Source organism: Rhea americana, unplaced genomic scaffold (genome assembly GCF_003343005.1).
Source record: "Rhea americana isolate MKP2758 unplaced genomic scaffold, rheAme1 scaffold_5, whole genome shotgun sequence".
NCBI classification, from domain to species: Eukaryota; Metazoa; Chordata; class Aves; order Rheiformes; family Rheidae; genus Rhea; species Rhea americana.
Window position 1 is genome coordinate 8,620,013 of NW_028186645.1, and position 18,216 is coordinate 8,638,228.

At 36.3% G+C, this 18,216-nt stretch overlaps 1 protein-coding gene across 2 annotated transcripts in view; it reads right to left on the minus strand.

The window, feature by feature from the left end:
* Nucleotides 1–276: 276 nt before the first annotated feature.
* Nucleotides 277–18,216, minus strand: part of ZC3H14 (zinc finger CCCH-type containing 14) — a 28,285-nt gene continuing 10,345 nt past the window's right edge. Inside the window, exons 7-18 of one of the 2 annotated variants that reach the window (XM_085317571.1) lie at nt 17,664–17,824; nt 16,073–16,173; nt 13,517–13,672; nt 11,840–11,911; nt 11,220–11,376; nt 9,198–9,415; nt 8,085–8,205; nt 6,990–7,126; nt 5,851–5,945; nt 1,756–1,862; nt 780–809; nt 277–556 (exon numbers count right to left, since the gene is read on the minus strand). In XM_085317571.1, the coding sequence (XP_085173697.1) occupies nt 550–556; nt 780–809; nt 1,756–1,862; nt 5,851–5,945; nt 6,990–7,126; nt 8,085–8,205; nt 9,198–9,415; nt 11,220–11,376; nt 11,840–11,911; nt 13,517–13,672; nt 16,073–16,173; nt 17,664–17,824 (1,362 nt within the window). In that variant the 3' untranslated portion in view covers nt 277–549. Of the gene's footprint in view, nt 557–779; nt 810–1,755; nt 1,863–5,850; nt 5,946–6,989; nt 7,127–8,084; nt 8,206–9,197; nt 9,416–11,219; nt 11,377–11,839; nt 11,914–13,515; nt 13,673–16,072; nt 16,174–17,663; nt 17,825–18,216 lie in introns of both variants that reach the window. The other variant, XM_085317572.1, reaches the window with a different exon arrangement.

Here is an 18,216-nt window from a genome sequence, read left to right on the forward strand (position 1 = left end):
GTGCCCTTGTCTGTGTCTTCCACTGTTTGAATGACTATTAGATGGAACAAAATCCAAAAGACAAACCATTAACTCTCCTTTCCATGGGAGTGGGTGAAGAGTTCAGTCAATATTTGCTAGAACATCAGTTGTATGCATGATACTAAACATCTGCCACACAAAAAATATTTCTAGTACAACCTGAATACAGAAATAAGCTTTGTGAGAACGCAGAGGAAGCAAGTGCATCATCAGAATGTTAAGCAAAGAAACATTACCCACATAGAATACAAAACATGCTTTGAAAGTTTTTAATGGAATTTAAAGTAAAACTTTTCTTACACAGACATTTTCTTCTTACAGTGTAAAAAAAATTTAAAACTGCTCAAACTTACAAACTTGGAAAATTAGAGACATTTCAAGTAGGCAATCAACTTCATTTTATGAAAACAATGTGTATTAAAAGTTCAAAATGCATGAATTTTTCTAGCATCCTGTTTCCCTGGTAGTTAATCTTCCTTTCCACTACTGTTCAAAGGAGGCAAATTTCAGTCCCAAGTTGTATCATAATTATTCACTAGGGGGAAGAGAAAAAACAATTCAGGTAAGTAACAGTCCTACCATCTTGTAAAGATGATTTGAGAACTGATTAAGGCATTTTCAGGTAGGATTAGATAAAGTGAATGGTTAAGTGATTTGAGAATCTTTAACACAGGCCAGTGATTGCAACTTTGGGAACCTAAATTTCAGTAGCAATTTCATTTTAGATATGTTAATTATACATCTCTGAAGATACCTACCTGTTAATTTCAGTCAGGATCTGTGCACTTCTGAAAAACAGACCATTTACTGAGATGTCAGATTTGAAGCTCAAATTTTAARCATAATATCCCACTCAAAATCTATGGCTCAGGATGTAGTCTTCCGAGTACCTCAATATAAGGTCAACTGAAGATTTCCTTAATGAGATTTTACAAAGGCTTTCCTTGCACATACTTTGTGCTCATGCCAGCAAATAAGTACAAGCAGAAACAGCATTACCAAGCTGCATACAGCACACAGAAATAAAAATATTCACAGAAAAACAAACACATAAAAATGCCATTTTCGGCATTAAATATTGGCTTAATCTTTTAGCTTACTTTAACAGCAATTTTCCTCTTACGGCAATCTTTTCAAAAATTTTTTTATCACCTTTTGTTTCACAGCACTTGCAGAAAAGTGTTAAACACTGACTAATTCCTATTACATGCTAGAGAGTGTTTACTGGCACTTCTGGACAGTAGTTACTTATAAAATCATGGATAGATGACAGGAGGGAGCTGTTCTGCCAGAAACTCTCCTGGCCTGAATAGAAAATTAAAGAGTTTACAAACATTCAGAGAAATATCCGAACATTTTGCAGGACAGACAACTTGGATGCAACATAAAACAAAGGTGAAGACCTGATATTTGACTTTCAGCTTTATTCAAACAAAACCCAGACCACTGGGATTTTCCTATGTCAGGAATCCATTGACTTTGCCATACCCGAACTGCATTTTTCAGTGTTGCATCACATTCGTAAATGTTTATATATTAAATACAAATAGTACAGAGTTCTCTTCAAAAGAAAGCTACTCTGTAATAGGCATCTTTCTCCATTCTTGTTGATCAGTCACTTAACTGTGTGAGGAAAACTACATTTATCACTTTATTATTTTTTATTTGTGACCTAAGTATTTTTAAGGCCAGAACCTCTAAACCTAGTCAAAAAAAAAAAATCACTTAACTTACCTGGTTTGAGTTCGAGTCCATTTCAAGGCATGGCGTGGAGGTACAGTAATAGTTGGATGGTAAAAAGTGCAGTCTGGTCTTGTACACTGAGTATTAAATCTACAATGCTAAAAAATGAAAGCATKTCAGAAGAAGTTACTCAAAGTTGGCTGTCTAACGATCTGAACAAGCTAACCTGGAATACGTTACATACAAATCTGTATTACTGTATGATCTGATAGGCAACTGAATCAACTGCTTTATAGACCAACATTGCTACCAATTCAATCCAATGACAGAAGGGAATCCTCTTTCCTAAATAATGATTATGAATAAAGTGCTCCAAAAACACCATTGAACTCAMAGGTGAAGTTCCTTTGTTTTAGGGGTTTGCAGAGTTTAGCTTCAATTGATCTGTGCTTAAAAGTTAGGAGCATGATACAGCATTAACTGAGAAAGAGCAAAAACATCTAGCTAATAATATCTGGGAATGAATCCTGGGGACACAGTGCATTTCAGCATTGTCAGGGCTTGAAAAAGCAGCAAACTTATTGGCATAAGAACATACATGGACACAGAATCCAGAACAGAAGTACTCAAGTTATAAACTGTTGTGCTATATAAATTATGCTGATACACTTTAGAGCAACTGAGCAATTATTTTAAGTTCCTGGTAATTACAGCACACCAAAAGGGAAAGTCAGATTTTGAAACATATTCTTTCCCCAAAGCACTACACAGTGTCCTCCTCCTCTGTCCCCAGCATCATGGCTGGACAGACTCTGGACAAGCACTGCAGCTGTCTGCCTGTCTGAAATTCCACAGGAGCAACTGGTATTTTTTTCTCCTGGAAGACCCAGGTGAAAGGGTGACATCCCCTGTCACCTGCCAGCAGGCTGGCAACAGAGGAATGAGGGACCACTGAATTGTGCCTGCGACAGCRTAGAGAAAGTGGCAGCTTCCATAACAGCAATAGACCTGTGCAGAGATCTGAGCCAGGGGTTATAAAGCAGGACAAGAGAGAAAAGTTGAGAGAGAAAAGCTCAAATTCAAGTTCAGCTGAAACATAGAATGGGAATGTTCTTCAAAGACAAAACACTGCAGTTACATACACAGCATTTATACAGGATTGAGACAACTGCTGGTTTTATATAATTTCTCTCAGCCAAGAGAAGATTCAAGATCACTTTGAGACAATAAAYTTATAACCAAGGACCAGAGCTTATGTTGTACAGATTTCACTGTTTTTTTCCCCTAACCACAAAGGCACCTAAATAACAGCCTGTAGTACTTGCCAGCTCTAGTAAGCATAAGATCTATACAAGGCCTGTCATTCAAACTCCAAGCTCCAAACTCAAACTGCCTAAGTCACCTATCAATCTTTAGCCTAGAGACAGCTGCCTTGTACTCAAAGGGCACACACAAAGCTGGATCTCACAGCAGCTGTGAATAATTGTGGACTTAGCTGCACACTCAAATGCAGCTGTCAGTCACGTGAATATCTGCTAGTATTACATCAAATTTGCTTTATTGTCCCTCAACTTCTCATCCTTTCTTTCAGAAAAAAAAAAAAAAAGCAACTAAATTGGAAATTAAAGAAGTAACAGTTTATCTACTTTTGTTACTCTTCCACCCTTCCAGTAAAATAGCTGGAGAACAGCTAATATGGCTTCAGAGCAGTATTAGGCATCAAGAGTATTCATAATGGAAGYAAGCGTAAGCAGGACAGGCACGCTCTTACAAGGAGGTAACTRGCTCAACCACAGGTTCAGTAACTGATCAAAGGATTAGCTTAAGAAAAGTGCCTTCCTATCAAGTATTGGCATTAAAAATCTACATACAGGACTCCTCAGTCAGCCAAGAAAAGAATTCTGTATTTGTCATGAAATGTCTCCCTAGAAGATATTTACACGCATAAAAGTAACTGCATTGGCTGGTCCAAGAACAAGCTAGTGACAGAGTCAASAAACAAGGTTTCTTACTAGAAGACATATTTCTTATGAGATTTTGCACATGCTTAAGATTGCCTGGGATCTTTCATTTTGTGGTTTGGTACAAAGAGGTCCAAGAGTAATTTTTTTCAGTGAGAACTACCAGAATCCATCAATCTCTGAAAATGAGGATCATTCTTCGTGTTAAAATCAGTCATTTGTTACAAAGTATACATTAGGAAGCTGGTCCATAAGTGCAGCTCAATTTTCAATTTCCTTTGTGCAAAGAGCTATTTTTTTCCCCATAGAGACCATTTCATATTATCCGGCGGCAATTCAGAGAACTCCCTCTGTCTGCACCTGCTTTGGAGCAATTCCTCTCTTCTCTTCCAAGAGTAACATGACCATGAAATCTAACCAAGAAGCTGGCTTAGGCTCAGTGACACAAACCCTTCCGTGAATTCCCACAAAGCAATCCATACTAGCAGACATTCTCCAAGCACGCTTACAGATGCTGACAGAGGTCCCAGGCTTCTGTGCCTGTTCCCAGCAAATTGGTTATCTGCTTTATCCAGTGACCATTTTAAGCAGAATAAACTAGCAGTCAGGAAGACAGCAGTGATCAAAATTTCAGACTCTTTGCCAGAAGGGTTCCCTCATATAGGCAAACAGTCATTCCGTTCTCTGATTTGATGCATCAAAAAACTCCAACAAGAGAGATCTGAGTGGCCTTGCTTCTGGCTTAGCAACTAGGATGTTCCTCAGAGGAGTGGAAAAATGGATTTGAACACTGCAGAGACTTAAGAGAGWCACTGAGAACAGTGTTTTCAATGTTTTCCTCTAAAAATCAGAGTCTGATCAACGAAAAACAAAAACATACCTATCTGTCTCTTCTACAGCATATACAATACTAGTCATTAAAAATTGTGATTTGAAATTTTACAACAGATACTGGAACTTTTCCTGCACGTTTTCTTAGCCAGCCCTTCAGTGTTTCTTACTAATTTGAAGGCTCTAGGAAAATGATTCACTTTGAGAATTCTGAGTACTCTCCAGTTTTAAAAGCATGTAATCAACGCAATTTCAGTTAGTTAATACACTGTAATAAATGTAACAGTTTCGAGAGTTAACCTGCTAGGAATTTTATACCTGTGACAAATACTGCCAATAAGTATCCTGGCAAACTATTTCTTGTGCTTTTTATCTCTTCTCATAAAAGCAATAAATACATCACCTTCCCTCACCTTTCACTTTCACAGCAACAAGACCATGACATTAGGGCAAGCAGTGATGTCAAAAATACATTCAATAAGAATCCAGATGCTTCTTTTCTTCCATTGTATCCCTGTGTCTAACTTCCGAAGAACTAGTCTCACACTATTCACACTATTCTCATTTGGTGTTGCACTACACTAAATTTATTTTTAGATTGAATGTTAACAAATGAGAGTTTGAACTTTTAAACGATTTCTTAATAAAATCTTAAAAATACACTAAAGTCCCAAAGCCCTTCCTTCATGAGTATTTGAAAGATAATTACAAAAAACAGAAAATTTTCTTTCCATCACTGATCAAAATGACAGAAGCTCCTAATTACAGAGGTAGCCATGAAGAGAAGGAAGACAATTATATCAGCATTNAAAAAAAAAAAAAAAGAATAAAGAAACTATCCAAGGCATTTACATTTTTTTCTTATTTGATGACTGTCATTTTACCAACACCACCACATCACTCTCTGCAGATGCTCTTATTGTTAAATATTAAATGTATTCAACTCCAGGATGGCATGTCCTCAGTGRGATAACCATCTATTAGTACATACTCCAAACTAACCATATCAACGCCCAGGTGGCAGAAAAAAATTCCAAATCTAACATTCTCAGTGTTATCACCAAGCCACCTTTGTGACATGGCACTGTGCCCCTGACTTACCTGAAAACACTCTAGTGAAACTGCTGACATCTAACATTCAACATTTGTTACACTTTTAGAAAATYATATGTTGACTAACCTTTATATTTCTTTCTTTTTAGTCACTGCTTTTTCATACACTGTTTGAGCTACATTTAAAATGTAAAAAGTGAAAGCAAAATGTGTGAAATACTAGTAACATTTCCTGACTCAAAGTAACATATTTTAAGTATCTTTCCAGAAATGAAGGAAAGAGATAGGAGAAAATTCTTACTTTTGGATGGTAAAATGGACATTCCATTTTCTTACAAGCAGGAAAAAACTTGCACAGCGGACTACTGGAGGATATAGTCGACGTAGGTAATGGTGCTGACAGTAAAAAAGAACAGAACAGGAATACAGCTTGAATAATAATAATCCATATTATTAATATGGTTCCATATAAATGTAAATATCTTAATTCTTCTTCAAGGAATTAAGTCATAAAATAATGCAATGTTCWGCAAAAAATACAGAAAATCACAATGCACTAATCTCATCCTGACTAGAGCAAGACCACTAGCACCAGTTCTTTACCATTTCTGGACAGAAGGTATAAATGTACTGCTTCCAACAAATTAAGTGGAAACTTTGTTAGGCAGAAAAATTCAAATTTTGGATTTAGACAGCAGTAAGCCCATTAAAGTTAATAGGGTTGAAAAGCACAAGCAGGGCAGTTTTCACAAACACACCTAAGTACTGGAAGTGATACAAGAGATAAGCATGTTGTACTCTGCCTCTTGGCAAAGTAASAAAACTGCATCCTACTATGATTAAGGGCTAAGCCACTTCCAAAAGATCATAACTTCACTGATGTAAAGGCCATCTACCTTGGCACTGTTCAAATGCTCAGAAATATCAACCCAGATTCCAAACACAGTTATTGCATTCACTGAACAACCTCATTCCCAGAAAGTCATTTCATCATTACAGAGAGGTAACTCCTACARTGTTAACAAATGGAAGAAAAATTTTCATATAAAGACAGAAACAATTTGTGTTTTCATTTTGTGTTGGAAGTTCTTGCTACAACAGGAATCCAATCTGAGGAAGAAATCTGACTATATCTGCTCTTGCAGTGTGGGGTAATTAGTCCCTTCCTCTGGAGGGATAGTATTTGTACAAATTACCCCTTTGGCTTTCTTTCATATGGACTCCTGCATAATCATGTTCAAGGATTTTTCTGAGAGCAAAACCAGCTTTTGCGGTAATACTGAATTATTATTATTCACCCGGCACTAAGACTTTAAGAAAAAAATAAAGTCAAATCAAGCAAAAAACATTTTTCTCCTACGTCGGTTTCTGCTTCCACCACATTCACTATTTTCCCTTCTGCAAATTTATTGGAAGCACAGGAAAGCCTGATGTTCTCACCTGGTTTAGGAACTGGAAGTGGGGTTCGTCGACTGGCATGGGTATAAGGGCACTCTGGCTTAGTGCACTTTGCATCATATTTACAATTTGGATGGATGAACAAGCATTTATCAGCAAATTTGCAGTTAGGAAAGACTCTGAGGAGGAAAAAATAAAACAATTATTTTATTCCTACTGTAAGCTGCACACTCACACTCGAAAAAAAAAAAACAGCCCAAGAAGTTGCTGTGCCTGAAAAGATATCACACAATATCCAGATCTATAGCATAGCGTATGTATGTGTGTTAGTTACTATCAAAGCAGGGCATACAGGGTATCTCTACTCATTTTCCTTTTTGGATAGTCTTTACATAGAGTAAATAAGTGAACTACTTCACACTCAGCAGGGTTTGGTAGCTTGCAACAAGTAGCTTTATAACATACCTTGTTCTTTGTGTGCAACACAGAGCAGCAAAGTAACTGTGAATTCAGATCTTTGTTAAGGGGGACGTGAAATTCTCTACATGATATGGTTCTCTTACTGAAGAGAAAGTGATATATCTAATTTGTGTGTGTGTGTGTGTGTGTGTGTGTGTGTGTGTGTGTGTGTGATTTTTTTTTAGAAGCAAATTCATATGTCTGAGTAAAAGAAGCCACCCAATCTCCTAAGATCTACCTCAGTAGAAATGATTTTTCTAATCTGTTGCTGCTTGTAGAAGAGAAATCAAAGACATAATACACATTCAAGAGGTAGCCTTTGCTTTCAAATAAAAAAATTGCTGCATTACCATATTAGTGTAATATAATGTGTTCTAAAGAATTGTGATATCTAACAGAGGAGTACTGTCTTTTAAGATGACTCCCATTCCCATATCCATAAGCAAAACATAAACGTCAGCCTGTACGTCAAACTAAGCTTTATTCTGCAAGAGTACAGTATTGATTCCACTTACTATAAACTCCACTGTATTCTGCCACTTGGTAGAAGAAATTATAGTGCAATTATCTAGCTTACCATAACAAGTTTAAACTGCCTGGAAATATTTAATAAAATAAGGAAATATTGAACTAAAAATAAAAATGAGATGTCAAGTGGATGAGCTCTGTACTACCTACTTGCAAGGTAGTGTGGGGTGATGGTACACACATTCGTCTCCATTTTTACAGGCAGGCCAGTACTTGCAGCGCTCAAGCACCTTCTCTTGTTTTTGCAGCATGTTCAACTGTTCCATTTCCACTAGGAGGGAAAGAAAAAAGAAAACCTCCTAAGCTGGAACCTTAAAAATTCCATGTGCAATTTGGCTTATAAAATATAACTGAAATTCAAAATATTTCCTATTCTTTCCCTATATTTAGCCCAAATGTTGATCAGCCTTTATTTAAAAAAAATGTCTTTCATAGTAAAAATTTATGTACAAGCATAGTATCTGAAGGAAATTCCAAAATTAGAAAGCGGAACAAGCCATAATGTTAAACTGAAAGCTGCCTTTTCGTGATAAAAGATCAAACATTCACTATTCACAAGTAAAATAATTCATTTTCTAAGTTTCTAATAGAAAGTGGAATGAATCAGACCTTGATTGAGCAAGATTAAGAAAATGATTCTTCAATTGAATCTTATTTACACTGTTCTGTTAAGCTATGTATTGAGGTCTGTTCCGAAGATATTTTTGGTTCTAGAAGACTATATCAAGAGGAAAAAAAAAAAGGTCAATTTTTATACAAATCAGATACAATTTATTAGTATGGGGGCAGACCAAAAAATAACTACTTTCAGGTAATTACTTTGACACATCAACTACATTTACCTCAGTTACCTAAATCTAGACTCTCAAAAAGGATTTGATAACCAATACCCTCACTACTTTGGGTTCCTGGGATTTGACTTTTTCCTATTTTACATTACTTCTAAAAACCTCACTTTTCCAAATACAGACTATTAAGCCAGATATTCTGACACCTTCACTAACTCTTAACTCTGCAAATCTATATAAACCTTTGGCTTTTCAAATCTCTCCAGTATTCCTAAGCATACCTCTATGACCTCAACTACTGATATACTTGCTGCAGCATCATTCCATCCTCAGCCTTATTATAGTCATTTTCTTGCTGAAAAGATTTTCTACTTATTTAAAGAATAATAATAAAAAAACACTTAATTGTTAAGAATGATATATTCAGAATCAAACCACCACACTACTGTTGGGTCCTGCTAGTTAGATTAATTACCATCAGAGCTCTCCAGCTGCCTTGTTACAATTTGCATCTGCTGTGCTCGAAGGCCTTTTAATCCTTTGCCTGCACACACATTTTGGGGAAGTGGCTTTAATCCTTCAGTTATATCTTCCTCTTCTTGATCAGAAAGGTATCCTGGTGGACTGGGCACACCATCCAACGTCACTATGAACTTAGGACTAGCAGGTTTCTCTGGCTGTGCAAACTGTTCCCTGCCAAACAAAGAAATGTGGTTTTGACTCAAGAGGCCTGAGTAAAATTGAACAGTGTTAATAACTAACAGTAGTACAAGCTAATCTACACAGCACAACATAGTAACAATCTTCTATTAAAACAAGTAATAGTTTTTCGATTATGTTTGCCCTCTGGGCTCTCCAAAGCACTAAAAAGAAGAGCTTTCAGTGGCATACAGTGGAAGATTTCAGCAGCTATATTTCAGTTTGTTGCATTCTGCTCAACAGACAGATCTCAAAGCTCACTTACAAAGTTTAGTAAAGGATAATGATTAACCTGTTAAGAAATTTACAGTTTTGAGACAAAAAAGGCAAATATCGGTCTTGGAATCATCAACCTTTTAACAACACACCAACAGGTGTTTCGTCAGAAATGGTTAATATGATGAAACAGAGGATATAGAGGTGTGTAGGGCTGGGAAGGGAAACTTGAGATACTGATGTGTAAAAACTGTCACGCTCAGCCTGATCAGAAGAGCACCCTAGCCTAGCATCCTATGTCTGATGGTAGCTAAAAGGGATAAAATAGGGAGTATCAAAACAGCAGATGCATACATAGTATTTTCTTCAAACACTTTTCCACTGCCTCATTCATTTCATCTGTGGGATTTCCTGAGTGGGATGTGGTTTGAAATATTTGGTAATCTACTAAAGAGTTCTCATCTTTGATCAACAGTGATGATATAAACTTTGTTTCTCTACAAAATCAAGCTAAAAGCAATTACAGTGTATAATGCCTCTAAAAATAGAGAGAAATGATATATTAAAAAAAAAAAGTACCCCAAAGGTTCAAGTCCTAGAAGTCAAAAGCAGATCTATTTAGATGCAAAAATCCACCGCTCCCCAGTGGCAGGAAGTCACAGCTTTAAACCTTTAAACTCTGTGAGGTTGCCCTTTTCGCTCAGGGAAATGAAACATTGAAAGTTTCTGCAACAGAATGACAGAGCACAACAGCCTACAGGGATGAAGCAAATCACATTGCCCAGAGTGGTTTGTACCCTAACTGGTAAGGTGCACACATATTGATAAAACTATTCAGTAGAAGGAACTACAAAAGGCATAAAAAGAATAAAGAAGATTACAGTCCACTGGTCACTCATTTAAGTGAATGAAAAAAGATCCACAACATATCATTTGCAGCTGACATGTATTCTAAACTTCCCTTGGTCAAACTCCACAGTAAATAGCCTTAAATGACTTGTCCCACACGCCACTTACTGTTTACAGGCTTAAACCTTTATGGGCTTAAAGGTACTGAGCTACCCAGAGTGTGTGCTGTTTTTCCTCCAACACTCTTATGAAAGCTCAAACAGGACACCATACTCAATAGAGAGTTAAAAGGCACTTCATAACAAATTTATCTCAAGGTCAGAGAGGTATAAAACTGAATTATACTACCAGGCTATATAATCAAAATTATAGATTTCAGAAACCAAAACAGCTATGAAAAGAAAGAGAAACAAGCTAATGCTCTGATCTACTCAGTTCCTTCACTTTCTTAAAAATCAAAGAACTACTCTAACTACAGCTCACCCCGGGAACTACTTTCAGTTTAGAAGGATTTCTGATTTTTCACCCTTGCTTCTCCCCTACCTCTCCACTCTTCAACATCAGCCCATTTTCCTTGATGTCACAGATCTTGACTGGACTTACAGAACACAGGGACTACAGAATGATTCTGTTTAGATCACAAAGAAGCACTCTCACAGATAAAAGATTCTTATTATGACAGCATGTAGGGGCTCTTAAAATTGTTAGCATAAGAAAAGAGATAACTTTTTACCGTGGCTGTATTAGACGTCCCGAGAGTGCTCGTATTGCCTCTGTGGCCCTCTTTCCCAACTGCTGATTCTGCGGCATTATTTCCTCAGATAACTTCGGCTTCTTCAGGATAAATGACCTGGTATCCGTATGGACCACAGATTCTGTGTCATAGTAATCTGAATTGGAGAAAAATCCACAAAAAAGAAAAAAAGAGAAAAATGATGACATAACTAACTTACAGCACATTTCTGAATATTAATTTTACATAGCTGAAGAGCTAATTTTCTTTTCAATTCTTACCAGTCACTTACAGTAAACAGTTTTACTTCCTCACTTATTCCACAAAAAATCATCAACAAAAGCCACAGGTCATATTAGGCCTGAGCAGGAAACTTTGTTACTGAATTGCCTGTGCTGAAACAGCATTGAAGGAGATCCACATGCACAGGCAAAATCTCTCAGGCTTTAAGCAGCTACTGATGTAAAACACTTAATTTCTTAAACATTTAGAAATTAGAAAATGCTAAAAAATCAGCATAATTAATTTAAAAGGAATTTATATTTTAATATTCACCAACCAGCCAGTAGGCATCATTTGAGAACTAGTAATTTTTTTTTAGGAATAAAAGACCACTTAACCTTGAGTCACTTGCAAAGTATCTTCAATCGCAGGGTCGATCTGGAGCCGAGAAGAAAGCTCCCTCTGTTCAGCTCCAAAAAAAAAAAAAAAAAAAAAGCAGGAATTATGACAATATTCTACTGCATGTTAAAAGAAATTAGATTGAAGAAGCATATTGAAGCATAGCCTCCTTGTTCTTTCGGGCAGAAGAAAAAAAACACACACCTCTAAAAGAAAAGGTAATTCTCACTATTGTGGATCCCTTTCTCATTGTTTCAGAAGCAGTAGCAAATTTTCTCCAGTAAGGTAGCATGGCAAAAGCCAATTATCAGAAGAATTTAGTCTTTACGATAATTATCACTCACTACAGACTAGTACTATGTCTAGGTACAAAAATTGATAAAGGTCAAATTATTCCTCCTCATTTTTAGAGGTGTTAACTACATGTGAGAACATACACACACATGGAAAACAGCTAACTAAAATGAACTATTTATAGTCTAGTTAAAAGAGGCAAAACAAATCACAATAGCACTGTTCTACATTTGACTTCCTGTTACAGTTCGAAAAAAATTATTTCACTTTCTGTAGGTTAAGTAACCTGTCATTTCAATTTCAATGGGAAAAGAGCCAAAATATTTAGCATAACTACCTTCTGTACATTAAATCAAAGACAGAGAAAGCTTCTTCATACATATTTCCACATAAACTGTTCAAATTATTTTACGTTGGCACTCCAACGAAATTTCAAGTATAGCTACACAAAGAATAAGAGACTGAAAAAAAGCACCTTTGTCTACCACTCCGTGACAACGACTGCGAGACAATGTAACAAAGATCTTACTCCTGTCAAAGTTTACTCTTAATATATAATTCTTTGTAACACACACACTTGAGTTTCTTTATAGCACAATCATGCTGAAAAAATATTTGCTTGTTTTTGAATGGCATGCCATTTTCCTCTTAGGGGTTTTATAACAGAAGTAGGAAAAAAGCTTGATGTTCACAGTTATCCTAATATCTGCTTTCCTGTAACAGCAGCTGTAGTACTGTAATGCTTACATAAAGTAAACAAAAACATTGAAACTACTTATGTGATAACAGTATGTTGGAACATATCTTCTAATACCTCATACACTGTAAAATGATTCCAAACATACCATATTTTAACTCTCATGTAATTTTCTGACAGAATTCCTCTCATGAGGCATCAAGTATGCAGTGGATGGGAAAGAAGACACTTCATCTCTATATAAACAGATACATTTGCTTATTGCTCAGTTTCGCAAAATTATTCTTTAGTGATATGCCAGAATGCTAAACTACCCTTTGCTCCATGAGTGGCTGATCTGAGTTATCCACATACATCATACACTCATGCTTCAGAAAGCTTCTTGTTTTTCTGTTCATTCCCACATGAAACTCGATGCTGACTTAAACATTAAAAGCACTTCACCCAGCACTTTTCAAGTTTCTACTAGATACTTATGAGAGCAGCTAACAAAGATGCACTCAAACTCAGATATTAGATGTTCAGGGCAGCATCTCCAATGCATTCTTTTCCTCCCTTTAATGCACCCCAGAGAAATTTCAGTCTATACAGTATTCTGGTAAAGCACATGTGAACAACATGCTGCTCAGTCTGTTGTAAAATGATGTCCCCAGGTATAAATTTTTAAAGAACATTATCAAATGACCTTGAATTCGTTCAACTGTCTGTTCCTTTGGCTCTTCTACTTGAAGCTGAGAACTCAGAGCAGGGAGTCTGCTTTGCACATGGATTACTTCTAACTGAGATTCTTCTGGGGTAAATCGAGTTCTCGGTGCAACTGGAACAGTCTGTTTCTGCGGAACTTTATTTAAAGAAACAATAGTAAATCATTTTAGTACTACCCAATCACTCAACAGTACTATGTTTGTACATGATCCTAAAATAATTTTGAATAAATTCAAGAAAACCCCAACGCTAAGTATCTCTGTGAAAGTATCTTCAGCTACCTGTAAAATCTGTTGTATAAAAATGTACTCAGAGATTTGTATAGAGCTGCACCTCAGAACATCTATTTGCAAGTCAAAACTAAGTCTTTTAGTAAAAGCTGAAATGTAGCATGAAAATTACACTGACATCAGTAAAGATTCATTCATCCACTTCCACACAACATTAATTTAGTAAAAACTAGACTCTCTTGTGATCTCAAAATCACTTTTCTTTCCACTTTTTCATCTGAGCAATTATAGATTATCAATGTGTGCTTCTAATACAGGCAAAGCCAGATAATCTATGCTAAAGTGCTTGTAAACTGAATAGAAAACTTGATGACAACAGCATGGAATTTGGGAATAGCAGGATGAGAGGYTGACTGCTTTGCCTGGCTTTTGTCAAGACCATCGAAACTGCCCGGCATATCCATTACCTGGCTGAATATCACACCAGCACTATTAACATATTAACCACTATCATACCTGACTACTAACACACAGAGTTAAAAGACACAACTCAGTATACAATGCATCACTTAAGATCTTTTTGTTCTGTTTTTATCTATTTACCTTATCTCCATACTCTGTTCAAAGTATTTAAACAAGATACAATCCCTAAAAGTGGAAGTAACTACATATTTCAGGTAAAACTCATATATCATCTTTCTGCTAAACCACAAAGTGGTGCTTTTTGCTTATTCCACTGAAATCTTCTCATGTTGGTAAGTCAAACTATACAAGATCACCACTGCTGAAAATCAACAGTTTTTATTTTAAAATTTTCTGGCTATGTTTCATTTCCTGAAATATTGCTGTGTACACAGGAAAGAGCTTCCTGCATCCCCTCAAAGTACTGTTCCCCATGTTGCTGCTTTTCCCACCATAAACACTTTTTATCACTGTATAACTGGAATCAGGAGTATTAAAGCTGCTATTTCTTTTCTTTACAAAAACTGCTCATTCCACTTCCCATCTAGAATGAAGATGATCTCTTAGTGCTTGGGAGGCACTCATGCTATTCATTATGAATGAAGAAGCTTAATAATGTTCTTTTAAAAGTTCATTTACTGTATGAAATATATTTCATAACTAATCAAACAATTCAGCAATTATTCACTAGAATGATTCTTAAGTTCTTTCTCCTTCAATTCTAAGGTTGGCAATGATATTTACTACCTCATTTGCACAATTTTTCTATTTTACAGCTAGCTCACTTTACACCCAACTTCTAACATGCAAGGACAGGTCCCCCAGTACAACAGCCTTTGAACATAGAAAACTCCCAACACATTTATCATGCGTTTGGATCTACTCATCAGCACCCATGCAACTTTGAAAATACGAGTACCTACAAGAAAAAGGGAAGACATTCACAATAACTATTTTGTAAATATGCTAACGTAGAAGGAAGTCATACCTTTGATACACTTAGCTTATAGGTTTTGTGGGACAAGTTCTGTGGGGACAAATAGTGGGACAAATTTTGAATAATTTCTACTCTTGCTTCAGATGGCACTAAAGCAGAGAATTAATGGTTTAGGTAATTTAGTGAATGCTTTTCCCCAGAAATTTGCAAAATTTCATATTGACACTAGATTTATTAATATCAATTATACGAAAGCCAAATATCACAGTTGGATTTGCCCTTCATCAGTGGAAGTCCTTCCTAGCTAGGAAAACTGAATGCCTAGAATTAAGTAACTGTTCGGTTGCAATACGAGCTGCAACTCAGTATCTAAAACTACAGTTATAAGCTCACTGCTTGAAGAGAATATAGGTTGCTATATCATTAGCAGTTTGTTGCTTGTTGTTCTGTACCTCCATTGCATCTGTGCACTTCGTTTTTTTGCTGTTGGGCCTTTCTCTTCCTCTCCCATGAAGGAAAGGAGAGAGTGGAGAAAGGAGAATAGAGGTAAACAAGTTAGCTCAAACAACCTCTCTAATATAGTCACTCTCACACTTCCAACTAGTAATACTTCAGAAAACTTCTAGCACCGGCATTTTCTCTAGATACTTCACAAACTTATCACTTTGATTAACAGGTTTTAAAGACATTTCCTCCCTTGTTTATGCTTTTGTAATTTATTCCTGTAAATACTCCTTACTCCTGAAGATTCCTGTAATGTACACAGGACATGCAAGAGCTATTAAGTATATTGCTGACATCTACTATTTCACTTTGTTTTCTCACTTAGCAATACTTTTAGCTTGGATTTATAAAACAGGGCTTGGAAATACTATAGCTTAGCACAAATAAAAACAATGCTAATTACCTGTGGAGTAATTGGTTGTTTTTGTAACCGATTCCTGCGCTTCGGATATTGCTTTCAGTATTAAATTCTTATTGGCCTGTTTGGAAGGTGGTAGTGAAGGTCTAAAGGAGATGGAAGAACAATTACTTGCACGTGAATTGCAACAGTTGTTGTATGCATGTTAACCATGGATACTTTGACATGTTAAGCAGAGATACCACAATACTGCTAAATTCACCCTCTAAAAATTCACTTTATGTATATTTTCAGTCTTATAATCCATTTTTGAATGGACGGGGATCCACCAAATGCTCTCATAGATGGAAGCCCAAAGGCATGATTTCACATGTTAGCTTAAGCTGCTATAAAACCATGCTGCATCCAATGATTCTTCCAACCCTGAGCATATCAAGAGTGACTCTAGAACTCTGAGGACATGGGGCCTATGTGGTATTCTCCTCAATCCTCCCAGGGAGGGAAAAGATTCAGGAGGCACAGCCAGAGAGGCTGTGGAGTCTCCTTCTCCAGAGATACTCAAAACCCACCTGGACATGATCCTGTCTACTGTGCTTCAGATGACCCTGCTTGAGCAGAGGGGTTGGACTAGATGACCTCCAGAAGTCCTTTCCAACCTCAACCATTCTGTGATTCTGTGAAAGGTAAAGCTCTGCCATTCTCCTTTTCCTACTTCTGCCCCTTGCATTCCTGATACTACCTCTGTGTCTACACTAGTACTCATGCAGCTGTCCCAGGGAGTAAGATATGCCTGAAAACTGATTCTTACAAAAAAGCAATTGTTACACAAAAAGCTTCCTGTTTCTCTCTGAACATCAACAATCAGGAAGTTTAAATCAGAGAGGCATGCTGTCGGGCTGAAAATAAATTCAATAAAATGGATTAGCTTCAAACAAATGTAATGATTTGATGATCTCAGTGCTGAGCTAGCACTGGAGATCAGAAGAATCGTCTCTTCTGTAGTTTAAATGCTCTTCCTATTACTATTTAAACACAGCTATAAATGATTAATGAACCTTGATTGACAGAAGTCAGGAAAAAAAAATCTTTGAATTTTTTTGTAAAGTTAAAATAGTCTTAAGGAATATAGCAACATAAAGAAGTTTTATTTAAAAAAATCATCCAAGTATTCCATTGATTTTTGGTTTTGTTTCACAGTAATAAACACTTGACACCAAAAGGCACATTGCAGGAAAGAATGTCAGCTTTGTCTGATCGGTCACAACTGTTTTGAAGACTATTCTTGAAGTAAAAACAAACTATCAAAATGCTTGGGAAGTTATAACATTAAATTAAGTACGTGGTGTGAAGGATGCCAACTTTAACATTGTTTTGCCAGTGAACTTTTCCCAGAGAGTCTAAAATTTCACAGGTAATATATGCACAATAATAAAAATAGGTTATAAAATTAGAGAAAAAAAGGTTGTGTAAGCAGACACTTCTCACACAGAAGTGTAAGACAATACACACAAAAAAGGCTGTCTTTTTTCCCTCCCTCAATTTTCAGGAATGGCAAATAATTTTTACCAACTTTCACAAAGTTTTGTTCATTAAATTCACTCTGGAAACCAGACAAAATGACAGAGGTCTTAAGTACCTTCTTTCTGGCTTTGCAGGCACAGACACACTGCTGGAGATGCTTCCTATTCGCAAACCATAGTCTTCCTCCTCCTCCTCCTCCTCCCCATCATTACAAAACTTTTTCACTTTGACTACTGAGCTTACAACAGGCAACCTTCTTTTCCTGGAGCTTTCTTCCTACAATAAGCAGAGCAGCCAAAATAATTCATTTAGTATGAAATTCAATATTAATAGTCAGCAATCAAAATACTGCAATTCTACTTAGGGCCAGAAGATGGAAAACTTCAGTTCAAAGTGCATGAATGGTACTGCAGTGTCCGCAGAAACAAAAGGAACAGTACTAGAAAATATCAAAATGAGACATAATTACACTGAAACATATAATTTAAATTGTGACAGTAAATAACACCTAGCAAGGGAAAAGAAAAAGAAAAGTAGTCTAAAAGACAGACAATCTATTCAAGATCAATAGAAAAACAGAGTTTTTGGAAGCAAATCATAGCACCCTTCAAGTTGCACGTTTGAAGTTTAATAGTTATTCATACCTATTTTATTTTTCTCTCTCTCCA